General features: G+C 37.9%; 1 protein-coding gene across 2 annotated transcripts; it reads left to right on the forward strand.

Annotated features, from left to right (window-relative positions):
• The first annotated feature begins 42 nt into the window (after positions 1-42).
• On the forward strand, positions 43-26,077 carry ap4s1 (adaptor related protein complex 4 subunit sigma 1). 2 transcript variants are annotated; one of them, XM_003216579.4, is made up of 6 exons: positions 43-150; positions 10,488-10,665; positions 11,419-11,505; positions 13,024-13,092; positions 16,363-16,374; positions 25,710-26,077. In XM_003216579.4, exons 2-6 carry the CDS (start codon positions 10,528-10,530, stop codon positions 25,836-25,838), a joined length of 435 nt encoding a protein of 144 aa, XP_003216627.1. In that variant the 5' UTR covers positions 43-150; positions 10,488-10,527; the 3' UTR covers positions 25,839-26,077. The 2 variants fall into 2 exon arrangements, with proteins under 2 accessions (XP_003216627.1, XP_062824311.1); XM_062968241.1 differs by lacking the exon at positions 43-150 and adding an exon at positions 3,552-3,573.
• The last annotated feature ends 375 nt before the right edge of the window (positions 26,078-26,452 follow it).

Below are 26,452 nucleotides of genomic sequence, written 5' to 3' on the forward strand. Positions count from 1 at the left end.
ATGGTGGGAAAGAGCACCCGCCTTGCTCCGGAGTCGCCGTGGTAGGCGCCTGCGCGAGGGAGTGTGTCTGAGGGAGGCCGAGGCCAGGAACGCCGGTGTGCGCATGCGCGACCGCCTCTGAAGGAAGCTGAGGAGAGAAAAAGGGGAGAGGTTTGTTCGCTCGCTCAGTCTCTCGCTCTTCTTGGGTGGTTTTGTTTTCTTTCCAATCTCATTCTTTTCCTCGGGCTCTTACCTGTTCCCCTGTGAGATAAAAAAGGGGCTAAGGTAGCCTTTATAACAGGCATGGGCAAACTTGGGCCCTCCAGATGTTTTGGACTTCAGCCCCCACAATTGCTAACAGCCGGTAGGAATTGTGGGAGTTAATATCCAAAACGTCTGGAGGGCCGACGTTTGCCCATGCCTGATATGTCATTTTAAACGGCGTTATATGGTCAGTGTAAGTTTATTCAATGCATCAAGGTAAAGGTTTCTCCTGACGTTAAGTCCAGTCATATCTGACTCTAGGGGTTGGTGCTCATCTCCATTTCTAAGCCGAAGAGCTGGCGTTGTCCGTAGACACCTCCAAGGTCATGTGGCTGGCATGACTGCATGGAGCACCGTTACCTTCCCGCCAGAGCGGTACCTATTGATCTACTCACATTGGCATGTTTTCGAACTGCTAAGTTGGCAGGAGCTGGAGCTAACAGCGGCTGCTCACGCCGCTCCCGGGGTTTGAACCCGGGACCTTTCGGTCTCCAGCTCAGTGCTTTAACGTACTTCACCACCGGGTATATAATGCCTTTATAACAGGCATGGGCAAACTTCGGCCCGCCAGGTGTATTGGACTTCAACTCCCACACTTCCTAACAGCCGGTTAGGAGGGCCGAAGTTTGCCCATGCCTGATGTAAATGAACCTCTTATTATTTACTCGTCGTTCTATCTGTTGTACTAAGGCATTTCTTTCCCTAAATGTTTTTTCCCTCCTTTTTATAATTTGTAATATCTTTACACAATGAAGAAGTCGGTGAAGTTGTAAAAACTTGTGGGATTATTATTATTACTATTATTAACTTCATTTCTATCCTGCTCTTCTCACCCCGCAGGGGACTCATACAACATACATTTAGGCAAAAATTCAATGCCTCATTATACAAAGCAAATAAAACATAACATAAAATCAATAGAAACAATCAACACATAAATACAATTTAAAACCATTAACATTAAGATATTAAAACATAAAAATAGCATCTAGCTATACCCTACTAGGCCCCCCTCCCCATCATGATCTTAAGGTCTTCTTTGGCCCTCTTGGATGATACTGGGTGACTGGGCCCCTGCCAGCATCCTCCTTTTATGCCCCAACATCTGGAGACAGCAGGTGTTTCTGCTGGGCCCTGCTTCAGCCAGACAGTCAGGGCCCCAGTCTGCATGGAGTTGGTAATCAGGAACTGAGGTCAAAGGCAGCCTGCAGCAGACAAACACTGCCCTTTCCTCCAAGCTCCCTGTTGCTGATGTTCTTTGGCCCTCTTGGATGGTGCTGGGTTTGTGATGTATTTTGTACATTTTTGGTTGGTTCTACAAAAAGTATAGCTGTTTTGTGGGATTTGGATGCTATTATATTTTCCTAACTTGTATAGAAATCCCTTAATGAAAAATAAATGTTTACTGGATGCAGAAAACACCCATGATTTAAAAGAAACATTTTAACACAGAATGGTAATATAGGTTGAATAATAATAAATGTTATTTGTTACCTGCTTCTCATAGCTCAAGGTAGGACACAACACAGTTTTAGTGAGGGGTTGGAAAGATAAAACAAAATGGACTCTGACGAATTGGTATAAGTATATAGTTGATATGTTAAATGTAGAAATCACAAATTGCAAATGGAATAATATAGATAAAATTGAAAATGTGGGAACCAGTTAAGAACTATTTAGAGAACGTACTAAGATGTGGAGTGTAAAAATTAAGATTGAGATTGATATTTCAAATGTAACTTCTGTAGTTTGTTGTATAAAGTGTATGTACAAGGAGGGAAGGGTGGGAGTGGGATAAAACGACAAAACAACAATAAAAAAAATTAAGAAAAGGTAGGACACAACACAATAAAAGCACATCAACTTAAAATACACACAATTAAATAATAATAAAAACAAATCTTTATAACCCACCCTATCTCCCTGGGGAGGCTCAGAGTGGTTTCAAAACAAAAAGTGGCAAACATTAAATACCATAATAAAAAACACAGACAAACCAAATCCAAACAATAAGTTAAAAACATCAATATAAACTTCTAATAACTAGCAATAAATAAATAATAATAATAAAACTTTATTTATATTCCGCACTATCTCCCTGAATGGACTCAGGGCAGCTTCCAACAAAAAATGGCAAACATTCAATGCCATAATACATAAAACAAAGACAAAATAAACAACCCCGCCTAATCCTAAAAGTCAATTCATAACTATAACAAAGTAACCGATAAATAAAATAAAATAATAACATAACTGGACTACCAGATATAATATAATATAATAGGACCCAGTTCGGGATCCTTAGTTCAATAAGGAGCTGCAATTTGGTATTTTATTTTGCTTTTGCAGACATTTTCAACTAGGTGCAGAAGCAGAAGAGCTTCTTGGAGGAGGTGGTCCAGCTTTCGGCCAAAAACCACCAACGCCGCTGTTTCTGGATCTGTGTCGGAACATAATAAATCTTATCAAACACATTTGCAACATAATAAAATCTAAACAACTAAAATGCGTTAAAAGTATAGAATGGTTTACAAAATACGTATACAGTATTAAAATACATGACTATAACATACATATATCAAAACACATGGTACAGAGATTAAAATACAATAGTAATAGAACGTAAAGACATGTTTTAAAATTGACTGGGCAGTATCTAAAATGTTTAGGACCAGAAGTATTCTGGATTTCATATTTTTAGAACTGGAATACTTATATTTACATATATGTACATAATGAGATCTTTTAGAGGTCCAAATTTAAACACAAATTCATTAATGTTTCATGTGCAGCTTGTACACATACTCTGTAGGCAATTAAAAATGTTTTTGTGCAAAGTGTACATTGAATCCTCAGAAAGCCAAAATGTTATTGTCTCAGCTGCCAATGTGAACATTTTTGGATTTTGGAGGATTTTAGAATTTTAGATAAGGGTTGTTCGACCTAGTAATGTTTAACATTTGTGAAGTGTTTCCAAGTGTTCAAAATGCTCCTTGATAGTTCAGTACACATTATCCTTTATCCTCCAAACTGCAGACATCAATGTGAAATCTGAACATGATAGTACAAGATTTGCATTTCAGACTCTTGGCCATTTTTCTGCTGCATTTTTTAAAAAATCAAGTCAACTTGACATGATACTCTATAGTGTAAAATTATCCACACACTCACAGTTCCTGGAAGCTGTAAGGAGGACTTTACTTGACAAAGGAACTACCTGAAACATGAGAAGTAAATGTACATAATCTGGGCATGTGCAGAGTACATTCCCCACATGAGGAAGGCCTTCTAGGTCAGATGTTACCTTTGCAAGAAAGTGAAACATTGCTGGTATGTCAGTTATCAGTGCCTCTTAAATGTTCAAACTGTCATTATACTTAGCAATACAGTAAATATGACCTGTTATCATCCAAAATATAGGAAAATGGAAGAAATGAGGGGCTGTTGAAAATAATTTTTGCACTGTTAGTAAGTTTTTACATGACTGCAGACATCTACTTTCCATGCTTCATTCCATCTCCCTTCCAAAACCTTTTGCTGATAGTAATTTCACTTGCAGTTTATCTTTCAGTGGGAAGCTACTGTTTACTGCTCCTTTCGTTCACTTAAAATGGTTTCCCTGATGCTGGGTTATGCCAGTAAAAGATTCTTGGCATTGCAGTTGCATTCCTCACATGTCTGTAACTGACTTCTTGGATGGACAAGAAGGCCACTTCTCTCACCACATGCACTGCACACTTATTCTCTCCCCAAAACATGAAGCAGATTGATTCTACCACTGCTGTTGTTATTATTACACTCTCACCAAAAGCAGCAAGGCAGCAAATAGGGACAAGTACAGGCAGCCAGCCACTGGTATCAAATTACTACTATGAATATGAGATTAAATTAAGCGAGGCTAAACTCTCACTGCATAAGGAGGCAGGACTTTCTGAGTGATCCCTCGAGGGAAACTTTAGAAACTCCATCTGTGGAAACTCCATTGTGGAGGTGTTTAAAGCAGAGTTAGAGCTTCAGGAACATGCCTTCTTTGGCCTTTCACAAACTACTCCGTCCTCTTTACAGGCTGGTTCTGTTTCTTAAAAGGAAAAGCTCAACTTTATATTTTCACAAAAAAGAACACTTGAAAATAAAAGTAGGTTTTTCTTTAACAAATTGACTATGGTAAAGTGTCCTTTCCTGTTTTAAATTCTTGAGCATTAGGAAGTATCAAAATAAATTTTAATTAAGATAATTGGACATTTAAGGCCACAGTCTTGGAATCAGTGTCTAAAATAAAATTAAATATTGCAATTATATTTATATTTTAGCCTTGTTGAAAACTGCCTTGGCTTCCATGTCAGGAAAAAGGTGCCCCATATCTGGTGTTGTTAAATATAAACACAGAAGAGGTGCTTAAAAATTAAGAAGAGCTCAACTTTATAATATTGTTTACAATTTCTTTTGTAACCTGTGTTTACACTATCTCTCACTTTTCAGTCACTATTCTGTCTCATCACAGAAGTGTCATAACTGAAGCTGCTAGCAATGACCACAACCCATTTTGTGGGATTTTAAAGGTTCTCTTGTGATTTGGGGGTTGGAGCTGTTTTAAGTTTATGAGGAAAGAGGGCCTCCAGTGTTCTGTAAAAGACCTTAATATCTTCTAAGCAATTAAGGTTGAATTGATTTTTAAATTTAGTGTAGATAAGTTTGTCTTTATCTATAAATAATCGAGATACTAAGTTATTTTTTCACACTGTCAGTGATTAATATCAGTAATCTCTGTAAGGAAACCCAGCACTCATCTATAAATAAAATCAAGCATGAGGCAAATGATAGAGCACAAAAAAATTCAGAGTCGAGTTGGCAGTGAATTCCACTGTGGTGGTCACAGTTACTCATGATTATTATGTGTAATCCAAATGCAGGAAGAAATATTATGGTACCATAATACGGATATTCTCACTTTGAAGCCAGTAGGCTTTCTTGGGTGAAATTGTCCTGTCTGCCTTTCTCTAGCTCCTACAATTATAGCTGCCTGATAGTGTAGATTCGTATTTAAAATTAAGACTATTTTTATTTATGTTTTCTCTAGCTGTTTCTGGGTAGATGTGCATAGGATCCTAGTGCTTATGGGTTATTTTTGTCCCCAGCACCACCTTAGACTCCTTCAGGCTATCATTTTCTAGCAAAAGGGGAGGGCTTAATTGCGTCTTGTGAAACATCCAGGAGCAGTGATTTGCCTTTTGAAAGGATTGTGTAACACTAAAGTGAAGATGCATTTGCCCTGGACAGAAACATACACACTCCAAATTTATATAGAAATTATCAGTTTCTGTACATTTGTTTCTTCAAAAAAAAATCTTTGGAATTGCTGCTTAGCCAAATCAGAGGCAAGAATACAAAAAAAAACACAAATGTTTTCTGGCACTTTCAATCCTGTTTTGTTTTCATTTCCTGTTCCCCTCTTTTTTTACTTTGCAGTCCATGTACTTCCAGAAAGGCCCAGAAAAAAAGAAAAGAAAGAAGTGTCCCACTGGACCTACAGTTACTCACTCCAATAATGACCCCATCTTTATGCCAGTATTTTGACTTATCCGTGCATACAAAGCTGGGCAATGCTTCTCCTGTACTGCTACACACACAGGGACACAAAGAGTCAATGTATTTGCTGCACAGTAATTGTAGCATCATTGCATATCTGAAATAACCATCAAGAAATCAGATTCCAAAGGAGAGTTTTAATATAATTGGTAATTAACTCAGAAAAAATACCATCCCGTTCACTCATTCAGTTGCTACTCATTGAGTGATAAGCCACCAAGTATGTGTGACTTGGAGCATGTGCCTTCAAGTAACCTGTCAACCTATGGCAACTTCATGAACTTAATAGGTTTTTCTAAGGCACCAGAGGTGGTTTTGCCAGTTGCTTCCTCTGAAATATAACCTACAGCACCTAATATTCATTGGCAGTCTTTCATCCAAGCACTCACCAGAGCTCATCCTGCTTAGCTTCCAAAATCACACAGGTTGGGCTTACTCTGAACAAAAAAGACTGCAAAATATTAATAGGGATGACTCAACCAAAGGGGAAGATGGTATTTTCTTAAGAAGAATCTATCTGTATCTGTGTAGTTTTACAGGGCTAGGTTATTATTTATGTTTCAAAAGTGAAACACTGTTGTGGGACATGGAGAAAATTAAATCAGAATTCTAAAGCATTGATTTAAACAGTTTAAATTAAACTTACATTTGCTCAGTTTCCTAGAGTCCAATTTTTAGCTGTTTGAGTTTTGTATATTTAAGCATCAGTGCACAGTAATACTGGTCTTGAGTTAGTTGCTTTGGATTAAGTTTCTCATGTTATAGGAGTCATAGTATAGTGTAGGAGTAGGTAAGATTAGTATGTGCATCTCATGCTATGAATCCTAATCTGTGTGATTTGAATAATTACCAGCCTAGACCTTATCTAGTAAGATTGCAAGTAACATAATGGAGAACATAGCATCTGTTCAGCTCTGGGTATTTTTGAGCAACGCAAAGTTCTTGACCTATTTTAATTAAGATTGATTTTGGAAGCAGTTTAATTGTCTGAAAATAAGGTGGGAAATGTTTCAGTCAGCAATACTGAAAATTGTTGATTATTCTAAGGTATCTAGTAGCGTGAGGACATAGAGATAAAAAATACTGGTTTTGGCCCCATTTGATGGGTTGTTAGTAGAAGATAGTATGGGTAATGTATACATTATCCTATGGGGACTCCCACAAAATTTCTTGTAAACAACATTTGTTAATCACAATTGTTACATAAAAACTGGAAAGGTGAGTGGAAATTGCAGTCTTGTACTATGAAGGCATTCCAGGATATGCCATATCATACTTACAGTCACCATTTTCCTGTTCCGTCTACATAACATAAACATAGAGTTTCTTGAAAGATTTGGTGAACGCATGTCTAAAGGCTAAATACAATTCCGTTTTTCTCTGAATAAGGCCCTTATAAAACTCAAGACAGTCATAAGGAAATTATGGCTTTAAATTGTCATACTTGACTAAAGATCAAGTTTTGTGACCATTACTCATCTGAAAAGGGCACTTATGTGAATGATCCTATTTACCCATTTCCTGTCATAATTGAGTGGACTACTTGTATAACTGGTTCACAAATTGCAGGTAGTGACATTGTGGTTGCTATTGTGGAGGACTATCTAAAGAGAAATAGTGTAATAACATCTTTGTATCTAGTATACTTGAATTCAGCTAAGGATTGGCTCAATCCACAGCATGTCAATACAGTACGCATAACTGGGTAATAGTAATAACTGGGTGGTAGATGATTATATTTACTCTTTACAATTCACAGACAATACCTCATTATTTATCTGTTATGAAATTTCCCCTGAAATAGATATATGCTTGGCTAACTTCAACCTTGTGAAGGTGCATCTATCTAAAGAAAGCATCTATGAGGGAAGGGTACACTGCCCTGGGAAACTTTGAAGGAGCACTATACTCCAGCAAAAACCGGAGGTCCTTCCTGCATGTTTCCAGTCAAAACAATATGCAGCTGAGCCTAGAGATGAGTGCTAGAGGGATAGTAAAGGTAAAGGTTTTCCCCTGACATTAAGTCTAGTCATGTCTGACTCTGGGGTTGGTGCTCATCTCCATTTCTAAGCCAAAGAGCCAACGTTGTCCATAGACACTACTTAGGTCACGTGGCCAGCATGACTGCATGAAGCTCCATTACCTTCCCGCAGAAGCAGTGCCTATTGGTCTACTCATATTTGCATGTTTTCAAACTACTAGGTTGGCAGAAGCTGGGGCTAACAGCGGGAGTTCACTCCCCTGATTTGAACTGCCGACCTTTTCGGTCAGCAAGTTCAGCAGCTCAGCAGTTGAACCCGCTGCACAACTGGGGCCTCCTAATCTGAGGGATGCTGATATAGTTTATACATATTTTATATATTTTATTACCTTATGGCTTTTAAAATATTTTAAACTAGGTGTAAAATTAGCTGTTAAGAACAAAAAATGTTCATCAAGAGTGTGCTTAATATAGATATTCCTTATATTTGACTTGGATATATATGCAGGGTGTTTGAAAAAGAACTCCCTAGTTCTAATGTGTTTAACTTAAAACTAGGGAGTTCTTTTTCAAACACCCTGTATAGTAGTTGACTAGATTAATTAAAATGAGCTTGGAGCAATAATGTAGCCAAGGAATAGACAAATCAAGATAGAAGTTGCAGTTGCCAAAATCAGCGTCTGTTAGGAAGAATTAGTGGCCTAACAAAATGTCTTTATGCAGAGCTGGATAGTCTGAAAGGCAGAGCAGAACTAAAAATGTGAACATAATAGATTAGAGATCTAATCCATTTTTTTTTCAGAGGAAGAGAGATTGGGGCACTAGATATCTGTTCTAGATTTATGGGTTATGCTTTGATTCTGCAGCAGCAAGACCCTTAACATCCCCTTAATATTGACAAGTTTTTAGATTTTTAGGGGGGAGTTTTGGATGTTCCAGTAGGCTTAACCAATGGCTGGGGAGTCTGAAAGCTGAGGTCCAAAACACTTGGAGGATCTAAGTTTGAAAACAACTGATCTAGTGGTAGGAATACGGTGATCATGTTTACTGATGGCACCAAATTCATAGGGTAGTCAAAAAGTGACAGTGAAAAATCCCATTTCAGTTGTTCTGCAGCTGGTGGTCTCCAGAAGCATACTGCTTCTGACACTGGATGTAATAGACTTCTGTGTATGCATTATTGGCAAATAATGTTTTGTTGTGTGCCTTCACATAGTTTCTGACTTATGGTGATCCTCAGGCAAACCTATCACAGGGTTTTCTTGGTATTTTTTGCTCAGAGGGGGTTTGCCATTGTCTTTCTCTGAATCTGGGAAAGTGTAACTTGTCCAAGCTCAATGAGCAGTGATAAAAATGCTGGTCTTCAGAGTCATAATTCAATGTTGAAACCACTAGTCCATTTTCTCCCTCTAATAGAATAATTACCATATATTGCATTCATGTCCTGTTAGTGGGCTTACCAAAAACAAATGGTTGGCCATTGTGTGGACAGAATTCTGAACTGAATAGGCACATGATCCAATCCAGCAAGGCTTTCTTATGTTTCTTACAACACTAGAAGTAACATACACCTGCCATAATTAGAATCAGCAATAGAATAAGGATCCATAAATTTACCTAATCCTCTTTTAAAACCACCCAGGATATTACTGCATCTTGCAGAAGCAAATTATTAAATTTAAATATATATTGTTTGAAGATAATATTCTCAGTTCTAGTTGTTGATGAACACAGCAGGAAAGTGCTTTTGTTCTGTTATCTTCATTATGGATTATCCAGCTAGCCACTAATAGGAGTATATATATTTTTCTGATCTGGTACAGTTTGTATGAAGTTTCATTTATGTGTTACATTTGATTACACTTTTCCTTCCAGAAGTTCAGTATAATATATAATGGTTTACTTTATTTCATTGTATTTTCACAACAATCTGGGCGGTAGATTAGACTGAGGTAAAATACCTTTCCCAGAATGACCCGGCAAGGTATTAGTTGCAGTGTGTAGAATCATAAGTGCTTGTGATAGGATATTGCCCGTTTCTTTCTCTTACCTTTATGGAGTTGTATCTTGAATTTATCTAGAATTAATAAGAATTAATGGAAACACATTATATGAATACCCTGATATTGTCTCTCTCTCTCTCTCTCTCTTACTGGCCTTTTTGAAAGCCCAGTTAAATGTCCCTAAAATGTTTTGACAGGTAATTTCAGAGCAAGCCAACATCTTCACCTTTTCCTGCTTTTCTGTCTTTCAAAAGATGTCTCTGTTGATGGCACATTGATGCAGAGATAAAAGCTTTCTATTTTCTAGCCTTTCAATTTTCTCTAGAACACCATTCTTCAGCAGTAACATTGGCTCTGTGATTTCCTCCCACGTGCCGGCTAAACATATCTTCCATGGTGGAATTTGCATGAGGGCTTTTGCATTTGAAAATACCTGCTTTATTTGGCTAGTAAATTATTTGGTAGCTAAAGTTGTTTCAGAATAGCTTCCATCTATTTGCTAATTAGTTTGAATGGTCTGTGTGCCTTCATCCATAAGCATTACTTAATTGCTCTGTACAATCCTGGGCTGAGGAAGTTTGTTTCTAATACCAAAGCCAATTCATGAGAATAGTTCAGTTTCTGATACTTTCACATAATTGGAGTTTTTAACTCTTTGATCTCTTCCCTTTCAGTTTTGTATGCTTGCAAGAAGTAGAGAGGAGACAACAAAACATGATCAAATTTTTTCTGATGGTGAACAAACAAGGCCAAACAAGGCTCTCTCGTTATTATGAATACATGGACCTTCATAAACGGACAATATTGGAAACAGAAGTAATCAAGCAATGCCTTTCCCGTTCAAAGGAACAAGTATGTCTTATTCTTTGTAGATGTTCTCGGGTTACGTTATATGTGATTGTGGTAAATCTGTGGTTTTAATCTTGGCCCACCATGTAAAGTGTGTGTGTGTGTATGTGATTAAAATATAAAAGAGACATGTTCAGATGTGATGCTGAATCTGCTAGGCAATATCATCACCAGCATTTTGTTCCAATCAGGTTCTCTTTCCACATCAAAAACCTGGGTAAGGAAAAATTGCATTTTAAAGAATGAACTTTGTTATGCATGGGATGGGGTGAAGGTTTAAAATATTTTATCTTATGATATACAGTCAGCCCATTTCCATTCACTGGCATTAAAGACACATGACCCAAGTGAAAGCTAAAAACTTTAAATAAATACATTGCTATTTTTAATCTATCAGAACATTTCTAGGAATTTCTAGTTCTTTCAGCACAAGTCTATAGTGAATTTCTGCTGCTGACTCTAGATTTGCGTTGGAGTGCCTAGAGATTCTTCCTAGAGAGTTGTTCTCTGTACAAATCTCTAGGTCTTCAAGCATGACTGGTGCAAGTTGACCATAGAGTCACAATGGAAGATGTAGAGAATCTTAGCAAGAACATTTCGAATCAAATCTGTTAATAATCAAATCTGTAAAAGTCAAAACCACAAATGTGGAGGGATGACTGTAACTTTCACATTCAGTGAGCAGACACATACCAGCAAATGTGTCTATTATGGATCAATACATATGCCTCCCTTTTCCTTTGTGTTTTTCTTTAGTGTTCCTTCATTGAGTACAAAGATTTTAAGCTGGTATACAGGCAATATGCTGCTCTTTTCATAGTGGTTGGAATTAATGAGACTGAGGTATGTATTCATTTCTTAATTATGTAAAGACTAATACAAACATCGTTCCAAGGACATGTTTGTACATGCCTATTTCTTTACCCTCTTTGTTATCCAGTACTACTACTTTTGTTCCTTTCTGCACATGGTTTCCTCTTCCATCACAGGAGCATAGTATAAAGTAGGGATGCAGAAGCATTGATCCATGGGGAGAGAACTTCCAGTTGATATGGATTATGGGCCCTAAGATGCTTTCCAAATGGAAGTCCATCACTAAGCCAAAATAGAGGTCCCCCAACATACAGAACGGTTAGATTTTCCTCAGAATGTTAGAAGCCATTTGTGACAATAGTAATAGCTATTCAATCTTAGATGATGAGAAAACAATTAGATTTACAAATAACTGGAAACTAAGTCGAAAGTACTAGCATTATCATTAAGCCAAAAGGAATACAGTTGAGTGGTATGAACTGTGGCAAGAAAATCAGTTCTCTAACAAACTAAGAAATCCTTTCATCCAGCACATTTATGATTGTATATTCCTCGTTGATTCCTGTTGAAACATTCTCTGGATTACTAGAATGTACCATCTGAGGAGTATATAGAATTGCCAGCCAAGGTACCCTAATGTCCCACTGAACTACAGACCTCATGAGGGATTTCATATGATGTTGGTATGGCAGCTAAAGTGGACTATATAGTGAAAGGACCTAACAAATTGGCATGACCATAAGCAAGAATGTATAAGTAGTGACTCGGAACCTATGAGTCAAGAAGACGAACACTAGCTTGTAAAAAATATGTGTGAGCTTGAATCCATGTACATCTGTTAGCTTAAAACTTTCCCGTGAACTGTAGTTGATTAACTTCTGATTTCAGAATGTGCTTGTTCCATATGTTGACCAAAGCAATTCATCTCCACCAGACATGCTTTCTAATGTATCTAATAAAATAGACTTTTGTCTGTGAAAGTTAATATGCAGCAAATTTGATAAGGATTGTTTGCTACTAGAATTTTTTTAATTGTATCTTGAGCCCAAACATGAATATCTACATATCAGCTTGCAACTATTCCTGCTATAATATTCAGTGCAGTGTTTGCGATAGCATTACTTCTGCAGTGTATTTGCTTTTGCAGTTACTTTGCTGGTGCAACAAATCCTAGGGCCCAAACAAGGGATAGAAGATATCTGTTCTTTCCTTAGTAAATAGTTACAGGAAGTAGATGGGAGGAGCTTATGGCAGTGCAGGACTGCAAAGCTCCATCCTTTCTTGACCTCTTGTTCATGCACACAAGAAGTGAAATATGAAGACATTTCCAGAGTAGGAAAAAGAGTCGTCCCATAGAACCCAGCAATCAGATATTGTAGTCAACCACATTGGATTCAGTGGAGGGCTATAGATGTCCGCCTCCAGTTTCAAAAAAACTTTTGTTTGAGTCTACAACTTTTAACTAGATATGTAATCTTTATAAGAAATGCAAATGCAAAATGTTAGCAGACTATTAGTTGGTTTCTTATTTTTTTTCTCAAATTTCAGAATGAAATGGCTGTATATGAATTGATTCATAATTTTGTAGAGGTTTTGGACAAGTATTTCAGCAGAGTGGTAAGTATGATTTACAACCAAATACAATCTCTTCTTTTCCAGAAAGTTTTGGAAAAAAGTAATTATTCTTCTTTGTAAATGGTGCATCATTTTGTGGACAGGGCACAATTATTTGAAAAATAATGACTTTGAGGAGTTTAGTTGCACATTAGGATGCCTTGTTCTAAACTTACAATTGTGATCCTCTTCTTTCACCATTAGATGTAGGCTGGTTTAGCTGAGTATCATTGTGGCCTGATTATTTCTGGTTCACGTGTGGAAGGATAATATGTGCACATAGATTGCTATTTAAACAAGAATTGTATGCTTATTGTTGGGAGAATGCTTCGATATCTGACGCAGCCAAGAGACAGAAGGGAACAGTGTTAGCACGGAGGAAGTCTCCATGTTTACACTACAGTGATCAAATCACCAATCTTTTTTAAGTCATGAAAAGAAAAAAAAGAAAAACCAATTCACACCAGGATTGCTGATTCATCCATCATTATAGCCAACAATGGACTATGCACATTAAAAAAATTTCTAAGTAAATAGTTAGCACTGAAGGTTTTTGTGGTGATAATAATCTTTTTGACAGGAGATGGGAACATGCATTCAACATTCAATCATGTTTAACTCTTCCATAGAGACAGTTGGCCTTGCACATGAAATCTTGACTGAGAAACTAACTGCATGAACATCAGGTTTTAAATGCAGAGGCCTAGAATGAGTCAGACAGGACTTTTACTCAATCAGGAAGACATGCTCCCGTGAATGGAAGTGAGACTAGAATATATATATTTATCCTTATATTTAATTGTATCTAATATTAGAAATAATTATAAAGTGTCCTATGTGACGCGTTTAAATGGTCCAAATATACATCACTGCATGTTTATGAAATTCTGGTTTTGTAGCTGCCATAAAAATGAAGGACAACCTAAGCAAAAGTTAAAATTGTGATAGGTGAATGGCTCCTAATTTTCAGATGCTTCTTATGGGATTCTAGGGAAGTCCTATAACTGAATATAAGCCCTATGAATCCTGTTAGATAAATATAGCACTTTGAAAGAACGTTTGAAACTAAAAGAATGACAAATTGTCAAACTAGTAAAAAGCATTTATTCTCTCCTTTCTCTGAGTTTGTTTTTTCTCTCCCGTCCATTACTTGGGACACTTCGAGAGTTATGATGTGTTAACTTAGTACAGAGAAAACAACTTTAATTTTTGAGGTTTTCACTAGTACACCAGCCATGTATTTTTTTTCTATGTGTTACGTGCTGTTAAAATAGAATGATGCCTACTTTTCATTACTCCCAGTTTAATAAAGTAGCAGCTCTGAGCAGAGACAGTCCTTTGGGGAGGTACAAGTGGTACATTGTTATTAGATGGCATCCTTTCACCAATAGTTAGTGTTTCCAAAATAGATACATGGCATCTGTTGCAAATGCTATAACCAGCAAGTATAAGAAGAAAGTTTCTGAAATCGGTGTACAGATTTTCAGAAATATTTCTGGCACCTCATTACTTGGTAATAAATTTCATTCATATATGAAGTATATGAATGAATGTTCAAAGTAGCCATGGCAAATGTATTTCGCTGTGTACAGGGAATATCATGCTCAAACACACACACACACACACATATATATATGTTTGAGCATGATATTCCCTGTACACAGCGAAATACATTTGCCATGGCTACTTTGAACACTACATTGCCATTGGCACATACCACACCAGCATAAATATATTGAGCACTATTGTCCCAAATTCTGCAGATTTGCAGGAATTAAAAGAAATATTTGACAGACTAAGGACCAGGGTGCCATCAAAAAGGAGAAATGGTTGAAAAGTTCTAACAAAAATCATGCTTGAGAAAACTCATAGTATTATTTACTCTGCATTGGTCTTGCAGATTGTGGTTCCCTCTTCTTATAAACATGTCAAATAGATTAATCATGTCAACTACATCAGAGACCAAAGCAGGTACCCATATGCCATCTCAATACACAATTGTGATGGTTAACAACATGCAGATTAATTGGAGAGGTTTGATGAAGCAGGTGGAGCCAGTGACTAATATGAAAATAGCTTCCAGTCTAGTCAGTGCACATATGAAACTATATGTGAAGGCCTTCAAAAGTGATACTCAAAATATTCTGTGGCACAAGACAATGTGAAAGCAAGAAATGTCTTGGTGGTTCTGCAAAGGGTCTGAGATGCAATACTTTAAAGCAGTGGTTCTCAACTTTTGGTCCTCCAGTTGTTTTGGACTTCAGTCCCAGAAATCCTAGCCAGCTTACCAACTGTTAAGAATTGTGGGAGCTGAAGTCCAAAATACCTGAAGGACCAAAGGTTGTGAGCCACAGTTCTACGGGAAAAATGGCATTCTCTATATTTGAAAAGGGCAATGAAAGCATACATACAGGGGGAAAAGGATGTTTGTTGAACAGAGGCCTTATTTGTTTCCTTCTACCTAAAGAAACAACAAATAGTCCTTTCTTCTTCTGGACCTGTTATAGTCTCTAAATCTTCAATAAGCCTGAGCAAGGCTGTATTATTAAATTGTTGAGGGTGGGAGAGGAGTCTACAGAAGAAATGAGTTGCAACTTTACGCTCCTGCCTCAATCAGTTGGCATAAAAGTGTAACTCATTATTATGGATTACGCCTTCATGGTAACTACCAGCCTTTCAGTCTCTGGAGGAAAGAGGCGATTTATTCAAATTCCTCATGCCACTCCTACTGACACTTCACATGTTACTCGGTAAACAAACCCTCTAGAGCAGCTTTTGTAACCAGGTTTGGGATGGAGTGGTGTTGATGAAAATCACCTCCTCCACCCTTCTTCCCACAGGAATTTCAGCTGGAATTGTGACTTTTCAGCAAACAGAAGAAAATATTCTGTTAACTGAAGAGCATGTTTTGAGTCAGCTTTGCATCCTTTGGGTTGATAAAGAGAGAGTCTTGAACATTTGGGAGAAATGTCTGATGATCTCAAACCAAAAGAAAAGCACTCGGTTGGATTGCTTGCCATCAGAGGCTTCAATTCTCTTTGTAGTTTATGTCTCATCCCAGTTGTAGCAATCGGCATAGTAAACAAATAGATTCCCATTATTTTTACAATAAAGAGCTGCTAAAAACAGCTGCAAATGGTGTGGTTATCTTGAAGATCTCTCAAGCTGGAAATTGTATGCAGAAGAACTGAAATAATAGTTGTGCAGTGAAATAATACCAGTCTTATGCTGTTTCTGAAACTCTGTTTTTATTTTGTTTTTTAAACCTTCCAGAGTGAATTAGATGTATCCTTTTTGTTCAATCAGTTGATGAAGTCGTCATGTTGTCTCAGGTGGGCATGCAATGGATTTAAAGTTGTGCCATACTTTGATTTAGCTGTAGGCAGCTGAGCTGGAGTATGAAGAGCGGTAGATGTATCTAAAGAATGACATTAGGAAGGTAAATTGTGAAGGTCACAAATGTGTTGTAGAAAAATGAAGGTGTTGTGTTCATGGATGTCGCATTCTTTCTTTTGTAGTTTTATACACAAATCAATATGAGAGAATACATAAGATATGTATTCTCTCATATTAATTTGTGTATAAATCTATATATATAAAAGAGTGATGGCATCACGGCAGCGGACAAAACAACAAAAGTAAACACCCCACAACCTCGAAAATTTACAGCACAACCCCTCATCCATGCCTCTAGGTTGATACAACAAAAAGAAAAGAAAAATAAAGTCCTAATTAGAGGGAGAGGAATAATTGTTTTTATCCAATTGCTGCCAGTTAGAAGGCTAAGCTCTGTTCACTTGGTCCCTTAGCAACCCACTCAGCCCAGGGGACCGTTTACCTTAACTACCACCAATTCCTCAATACTTTATTTCCCATACCACCATACTTCACCACAGCAACACGTGGCCGGGCACAGCTTATTTATATATATATATATATATATATATATATATATATATATATACACACACACATACACACATACATACATACATACATACACATATATTAGCTGTGCCCGGCCACGCGTTGCTGTGGCGAAGTATAGTGGTATGGGAAATACCTGGCGGAGCTTAGCCTTCTAACTGGCAGCAATTGGATAAAAACAGTTATTCCTCCCCCTCTAATTAGGACTTCATTTTTCTTTTCTTTTTGTTATATGAATGTAGAGGCATGGATGAGGGGTTGTGCTGCCAAGTTTAGTGTTTCTGGGATGTGTAGTTTTGTTGTTTTGTCCTAGGCCGAAATTTCATTACCCTTTATATATATATATATATATATATATCTCCAACATAAACGGGCCGGCAGAATGTTGGATAAGCGAATATGTTGGATAACAAGGAGGGATTAGGAAAAAGTCTATTAAACATCAAATTAGGTTATGATTTTACAAATTAAGCACCAAAACATCATGTTATACAACAAATTTGACAGAAAAAGTAGTTCAATATGCAGTAATGCTATGTAGTAATTACTGTATTTACGAATTTAGCACCAAAATATCATGATGTATTGAAAACATTGACTACAAAAATGTGTTGGATAATCCAGAACATTGGATAAGCGAGTGTTGGATAAGTGAGACTCTACTGTATATATATTCAGAGTTATCAACTGAAGAATTATATAATAATGTTATTTCTTACCTGCCTCTCCTCATTGTTCAAGGTGGGTTACAAAACAATGAAAATACATTAGCACAGCAAAAACACTACAGATACGCACACTAAAATGTACCTCCATAAAAGTTACACACCAAAATGTATCTCTACAAACTACATAATAAAACACACAAAACAGAGATCAAACGAAGGATACTTAAAATTCTTGTTTAAAGACTGGGTAGGCCTTTACATGGTATATATGTGTATATATATATCTTCTATATATCTATATATATAAAAGAGTGATGGCATCAGGGCAGCGGACAAAACAACAAAACTGCAGGCCCCCCAACCTCGAAATTTGACAACACAACCCATCATTCACGGCTCTAGGTTGATACAACAAAAAGAAAAGAAAAATAAAGTCCTAATTACAGGGAGAGGAATAATAGTTTTTATCCAATTGCTGCCAGTTTGAAGGCCGCCCACTTGGTCTCCTAGCAACCTACTCAGTCCAGGGGACAGGCACAGTTAGGCCTCACTTAGGCCTCTTCCACAGATTATCAGATTTTAACTGGATTATATGGCAGTGTAGACTCAAGGCCCTTCCACACAGCTATATAACCCATTTAGAATCTTATATTATCTGCTTTGAACTGGATTATCTTGACTCCACACTGCCATATAATCCACTTCAGTGTGCATACTAAACATAAAGACAACTATACAACAGACATTCAATACCACCACTACCTCAACAATTTCTCACCAACACCACCAGACAACGCCACAGTAACGCATGGCCGGGCACAGCTAGTAATACATAAGATATGGCCCCTGGTGGTGGCACAGTGTGTTAAAGCGCTGAGTTGCTGAACTTGCAGACCGAAAGGTCCCAGGTTCAAATCATAGAATCATAGAATAGTAGAGTTGGAAGAGACCTCATGGGCCATCCAGTCCAACCCCCTGCCAAGAAGCAGGAAATCCGGGAGCGGAATGAGCGCCCGCTGTTAGCCCCAGCTCCTGCCAACCTAGCAGTTCGAAAACATGCAAATGTGAGTAGATCAATAGGTACTGCTCCAGCGAGAAGGTAACGGTGCTCCATGCAGTCATGCCGGCCACATGACCTTGTAGGGGTCTACGGACAACGCTGGCTCTTCGGCTTAGAAATGGAGATGAGCACCAACCCCCAGAGTCGGTCACGACTGAACGTCACGGGAAAACCTTTACCTACATAAGATATGGGTTTAACGGACTTCTTTCATACTACAGTAATTCATATTAATTAGAAGGATGACTTATTTCCATAATTAAAGCTCAGTTTTGTGTTCTCTCATGTTTGGACGTACATTTGGCAGAGCACATAAACTTTGTCGATAGTTGCATCCAGGATTTGAACACCTTTCTAGGAGAGATGTAACTGGCTTCCTCTCCCCAATATTTTGTTTCAACATTATTTTAATCTCTTTGCACATCCTGTTTTGATATATTTTAAAACAAATCCAATTATCTTATCTTATGTTTGTCTTATATGTAGTGTATTTAATAATTTCATATACATCTTAATTAATTAGTTTTTCCTGTAGTGGCAGAGGACATCTGCAGTGTGGTGTCCCAGTCACTAGCTCTGAAAGGCAGATATTTTGGCCAATCAAAAATTGCTTGAGGTTTCTCCTGATGGGATGACAACATCTGGGGTTCAGCTCTGGTTCTAAAATTCTTAAGTGCATGCATCTGTTTCATATATGTTTCACTCTGAGAACTTCTGTAAATTATTTTCATGCCAAATGCCCTTCTCAAATTTCCGATGTATTTATTTTCCTTATAGCTGCTCCCTCAACCTTTGATATTTTTCTTTTTATACTTTCATCTCTTTTCCTTTCTGGAGAGACTCTTCTCTCCTGCTGACTTCATCAAAATGCAAAGGGGGGGGGAGTTAACTATCTTAGAAATGTTGAGTTCATGGGGACTCAACATATCTTTTTTCATCCTGAGGCTGGAAGGTTTATTTCTATATTTCTGTATTCTTTAATTATTTTGCATTTGTTTCCGTATTGATTTTAATATGAAAGCTGTCCACCCTGCTGAACTCCTTAAATTATGCAAAATTCAAGATGTTTCGAACATGGCAGCACTAAAAGTGGTGTCTGAAGCTAGATAATTAAAGGATACTCTCCTAACTGCATGCTATATAGCTGTTTGTTTAGGGAAGCATACTGTGAAATGAGAGGGAGGCTCCCTTACAAGAGCATCTTAATGGTTAGGCTTCACCTAATTAAGATTACATATGCAATAGGATGCTTCCAATATTGAAACTGTATCAAGACAAAAGCCATGTGCCTTTATAAATGGTTTGGATTGAAACCTTTTCTCCTATAGCTGAAAATCAAAGTGTTGCTACTTGGAACTTCAGTGTATTTGACAAGTCCTAGCTTTGTGCATGGCAGAGTGGGTGGAATCATATTAAGCTCTTGAAAACAACTGCAGTAGGCGCTGATTTCTAAGAGAGATGAATCATTTTTATAAAGAAGATTACAAAAGTGACAGTTGAAACTTATCACAGCAATTTTATGGGGCAAAATCATGATCTCAAGTGGGAGTAGTTAAAAATACATTGACTTACCAAAGTTCAGATTGGCTTTCTGCTGTTAACAGGAATCCAGCTTTGTGGGAGAATTAATTTGGGTTAGAATCAAGAGAACAGCTAACCTCACAAAAGTTAAAACACACGATGCTCTGATTGAGCAAGTACAAATTGCTATCTAGACTGCAGTTCTGTGCACTTACCTGAAAATAAGGCCCATTGAACAGTCTGGGACTGATCTCTATATAAAGACACATAGACTGCAAAGCATATTTCATTCATATGTGAAAATGTGTTCATTTTTAGGAGAAGATCTTCCTTAGTCAACATGGTCACAGTGCGCTGCCTGGGGGATTTTAAGAAATAAATTTAAAGTACATTTTCCAAACCCTGAAAGTTAGCCTTGAAAGATACCTTACAGTTGGATGCAGATGATGATGGTGATGATGATGATTATTTCTTCCCCATCTCATGTCTAATACACATCATAAAAACATTAAGTTAAAATATATTTAAAACAAATAATCATAAAAACGTTTGGCAAAATGCATATATTAAACATATTTCTATAAAATACACATATTAAAATACATGGAATAAAAACAGTAGACACAAAACATTAATTTAAAATATTCTGCATCATATTCAGCTTTTGCTGTCTAATTTGAGCACTAACTGCATTATTGCATATACGTTTGTTAAACACGTTCAGGTGCAGATACTGCAGAGACATATCCTGATTGAAGCAAACAGTTTGAGTGACTGAAATAGCCATGCAACTCACTGGGCAAAAGGCTACTTTGCTAAAAGGTGATACATCTGACTATGTGATACCCCCAAAATAGTAAGTGTACAAATCATGTTTGTGCTTGTGTTGTGAAATACATGGTGTCCCAAAAGTTTCCATATATAGGAAACATTAATAAACTATATACACACACACAAACACACACACACACACACATTTTCAGAAAATTCTGAGAATATTTTGAATACAAAATACTTGCAGTATACAGACTGTCCCCAAGTAACAAACATCTGATTTACAAACAATTCATAGTTAGGAAAGGGGGTAAGACAACAGGAATTGAGAGAAATCTATCTCTAGGAAGGGAAATTAACTTCTGAAAGAATTATCATGGGGAAAACGTGTTTCCACTGAATCTTTATTCACAATCCTTGTTTCCAAAAGAAGCCAATTTTTTTCAAAATCCAATTATTACAGGGACAGAAAGTGAGGGGAAATCTTCTGAACATGGGCACAGACAGCAAAACAAACACCACAAGAGTGTTAACCCTTCCCTTTGTTATTTAAAGCTTATTTGGCTGGAGTTACACTTTAAAAATGTACCTGTTTTGACTTACATACAAATTCAACTTAAGAACAAACCTAAAGAACCTGTTGTATTTGTAACTGGGGACTGCCTGTATAGCTAAATTATATATTAGTCTTATTTCTTCCTATTACCGTTGGGGTGTAGTCAGATATAGACCTAGTATCAAATTTCAAACTGGCTGTACGCCGAGTGGTAATTCGGCCCATCAGATTCAAACTTCCATCTGCAAAAAAGGAAGTCATTATTCTACTGGCTCAAAAAAAACCCAAAGTGTTTACATAAAGTACTGTACTATATAGCTATTTACAATCCTTTTTGACTGCACCATAATCTTAATGTCAAGAACTCTCTGGAAGTCACCGTAAATTGTCTGCTGCACAATGATAGTCCGTTTTTTTTAACCATTAGATATTTGCTTCATTTTTTTTAGTAAGGTAGAGAGAATTTATGGAGAAGTGGCATTAATTAACCAGAAGTCTTTCAAAAGTTAATGCAGCCCCTAAAAGAGTAAAGAGATCCTTTGACTGTTTGCCAAGAGTGAGATGGGCAAACGAGGAAGGAATGGGCTGTGTGGAAAGAGACTGTGAGCTGCAGTCACTTGATTCTCAATAGCAGATGAAGTACTTGCTGGTGGAATGAAGAGCAGCTAGTTGTGGAATGCTGCCCAGCCGGGCGGGGCTCCCTTGTATCTCACTTGGAGCAAGAGGAAACCTCTCCGGGCTTCCTGTCATATCACCAACCACCAGTTATCTCCACATAATCTTTTAAAAACACTAGACTATAAGATGGAATGTGCATGATATCAAATGCCAACCCAGGAAAACTAACATCGGCTTTTGAAGCAGAGATCTCTCTCTACTCCATTTTTTATGCTTGTTGAGTCTGGAGAGGTTTTTGAGCAGTATTAACAGAAATTAATACAGAATGCATGTAAGGTGTGGAAGAGGTGACTTAGCACTGAAATATTCCTTTACAAATTGATTTTTATTACACACTAGCTTGGGGACCCGGCGATGCCCGGGTCATTTGAGAATGGTATTATTTGTCTTTTAATGTCATGTATTCTGTTTGGAGTGGGTGAACTACAATTCCCAGAATCGTGGCTGAATCCTCCCCAAACCCTGCCAGTATTATAAGTTGGCCATTTTGGGCGTGTGTACCAGGTGTGTTGCAGTACTCTTTGGATGGGGGTGAACTACTGCAATTTCTAGATTTCCGGGGTAATTGCCCCGAAATATCTATCAGTATCCACAGCAGGCAATATTCAGTCTGTGTGCCAAGTTTGGTCTAGATTTGTCATTGGCTAGGTTCAGTGGTCTTTGGATGGAGGTGAACTACAACTCCCAAAATCAAGGCCCCTTCCCACAAATACCTGCAGTATGTTCAGTAGGTCATGAGGCTACTCTGTGTGAAGTGTGGTCCTAGTGCATTGTCGGTGGGAGTCAGTGTTTATATGGCTGCAGGTGAACTATAACTCCCTTTTTCCCAAACTTGTCCAATATGTTGTATTAGTTATGGGGGCTCTGTGTGCCAAGTGTGATGCTCATTCATTGCAGGTGAACTATAAATCCCAGTACCTACTACTCCTTAACTTCCAGTCCAGTTCCCCTCCAAACACACCAGTAGTCAAATCTGGGCATATCGGGTCTGCATGGCAAGTTTGGTCGAGAGCCATCATTATTTGGGTTAATAGCGTTCTGGGTGTAGGTGAACTACAACTCCTCTATATTCCCCAGTAGGAGTGACAGTGCTCTGACTTGATGCAGGGTGAACTACAACTTCCAGCATCTGGAGTCAATCCCTAAACTCCTCCAGTAAGTTTAGTTGCAGCTCAGTTCTGCTCTGTTTGTTATGCAGAGAGATTGGAAAGGAAAGGGCAGTGGGCGGGGCCATGGAAATTCCACAGCAATGGAGAATCCTGGGATGCCTGCCTGTGGTGGAAGAAAAAGCAAAATCTAGGATGAAATGGTCCCCAAACGAAAGCATTCCTTGGGTGGTGGGCTGTAGTGTTTGGGAAGGACATTGGCAGGGGCTGGGCTGCATGTTCATGGCGCTCGCTGTAAACGCAATGTCAGTGGAAAAGAGTGATTTAGATTAGATTAGATTAGATTTATATTTAGATTAGATTTAGATGGCACCTTTACTTCCACTTAATGTACTAGATCAGGGGTCCCCAATCTTTTTAAACAGGGGGCCAGTTCACGGTCCCTCAGACCATTGGAGGGCCGGACTTTAGTTTTGTTTTTTTAAAAACTATGAACAAATTCCCATGCACACCGCACATACCTTATTTTGAAGTAAAAAAAAATGGTAACAAATACAGCCTCAATGTTGATAATAATAATAATAATAATAATAATAATAATAATAATAATAATAATAATGTTCTGGAACACAACACACCAGACCTCACAGTTGTGGAAAAGAAAAAGGTTTGGATCATTGATGTCGCCATCCCAGGTGACAGTCAGATTGACGAAAAACAACAGGAAAAACTCAGCCACTATCAGGACCTCAAGATTGAACTTTAAAGACTCTGGCAGAAACCAGTATAGGTGGGTCCCGGTGGTGATCGGCACATTGGGTGCCGTGCCAAAAGATCTCAGCCGGCATTTGGAAACAATAGACATTGACAAAATTACGATCTGCCAACTGCAAAAGGCCACCCTACTGTGATCTGCGCGCATCATCCTAAAATACATCACACAGTTCTAGACACTTGGGAAGTGTTCGACTTGTGATTTTGTGATACGAAATACAGCATATCTATCTTGTTTGCTGTGTCATACAATAATAATAATAATAATAATAATAATAATAATAAAAAGGTAAAGGTTTCCCCTGATGTTAAGTCCAGCCGTATCCGACTCTGAGGGTTGGTGCTCATCTCCATTTCTAAGCCGAAGAGCCGGTGTTGTCCATAGACAGCTCCAAGGTTATGTGGCCGGCATGAATGCATGGAGCGCCGTTACCTTCCCACCAGAGCGGTACCTATTGATCTACTCACATATGCATCTTTTCGAACTGCTAGGTTGGCAGAAGCTGGGGCTAACAGTGGGCACTCACTCCGCTCCCCGGTTTTGAACCTGTGACCTTTTGGTCCACAAGTTCAGCTGCTCAGTGCGTTAACACACTGTGCTACCCGAGGCCCCAATAATAATAATAATAATAATAATAATAATAATAATAATAATAATAATAGAGGGTTGAAAGAGACCCCTTGGGCCATTTAGTCCAAACCCCTTCTGCCTTTGTGCACTAAAAGCACTAGCAAAGCACCCCTTAATAATTAATAATTAATTAAATAATAATTAAAATGCCTCCTCAGTGGAGGAGGAGTGAGCCGCCTCAGGGGCCGGATAAATGGCTTCGATGGGCCGCATGTGGCCCCCGGGCCTTAGTTTGGGGACCCCCGTACTAGTTGATCATTTGGTGCACAAAGAAGAAAATGAGTGGATAAATTCTATGCAAGAAGTCAGCAGGTTATAGTGGTCTGACTCAGCCATGGAAACCCATTGTACACCCTTGGGCATGTCATGTTCTCTTGGACTTAGAGAAAGGCAATAGCAAAGGTCCTCTGAATAAGTCTTGGCAAAAGAGGCTCAAAACAACAAGAAATTCTAAATAATAAAAGCTTCAGAGTACTTGGGATATTTTTGGCAAACAATTGTTTTTCAAAATATACCAAGAAAGAACATTAAATATGTGCATTCTCATTGAACATCTTGCACTGTTGAGAGAATATTCTCTCAGCACATGATGCCACTTTATTTCCACCTGTCATCGGACTGCCTAGAGAACTTCTCCCAGGGGTTCAGAAGAAATGAGGGGCTAGTGAACTGTTTACTTCATTCTATATTGACTTACTCAGTCATTCTGTTACCTAAGTTAACTAAACGTACAAGGAGACTGGTAGGCCCAACTAACATCATAAACTATGTGTATTATATATAGTATTATCTTTTATGAAATCTGAGTTGCATAATTGTAATTTTGGCAGTTACTGATAGGTTTCAAATTGCAATCTTGCAATGAGTTAATCAAATACCAATTAAATGTTTTGATGGAGTCATCCTTAACTTGATATTTACACAGATCATGTTCAAATTAGACAGAGTACACATAATTTTGGATGAAATGGTTCTAAACGGTTGCATTGTAGAAACTAACAAAACAAGAATTCTTGCACCTCTTCTTGTTCTTGACAAAATGGCTGAAAGTTAGCAAGATTATGCTGGCGAGGCATATTACGTTCTTCAGATACAAAGAATTAACTCTTTGGGACTCCAGTAATTTATGTCCACATTGTGGATGAAATAAATTGATGCTATTTAGGTTAAAAGTGCCTACCTGGTGCTCTCGCCCTGTGGAAATATGTACTATTTTAATATAACAAAATGTATATCATCTATATTTTGTGCTATGTATAATTCAGTTAAGGTAAGAATAAATCTTTACATACATTTCCACTTGTCTTTGTTTTCTTTGGGAAAACCCAGAGAGATAGGTTTCACATTTAAAGCCTGGGTGCCTAACAACTGTACCTGTTCCTTAATCTAGATCTGGCCATGTGATTACCTCCCATTTGGATGACTGTAACATGCTCTATATAGGGCTTCTTTTAAAGAGTGTTGAGAAATGTCAGCTGGTTCAAAGAGCTGTGACAGAATGCTAACTGAAGCAGGTCACAAAAACCACATTATTCCCCTGTTAAAACAGCTCAATTGGCTCCCAGTTTGTTTCTGGGCATAATTCAAAGTGCCAGTTGTGCGCTATATGGCTCAGGCCTAGGCTGATGGGCAGAATGTCTGTCAGTATGTGTTTGCTTGGGCCCTGAG

Source organism: Anolis carolinensis, chromosome 1, assembly GCF_035594765.1.
Source record: "Anolis carolinensis isolate JA03-04 chromosome 1, rAnoCar3.1.pri, whole genome shotgun sequence".
Classification (NCBI taxonomy): domain Eukaryota; kingdom Metazoa; phylum Chordata; class Lepidosauria; order Squamata; family Dactyloidae; genus Anolis; species Anolis carolinensis.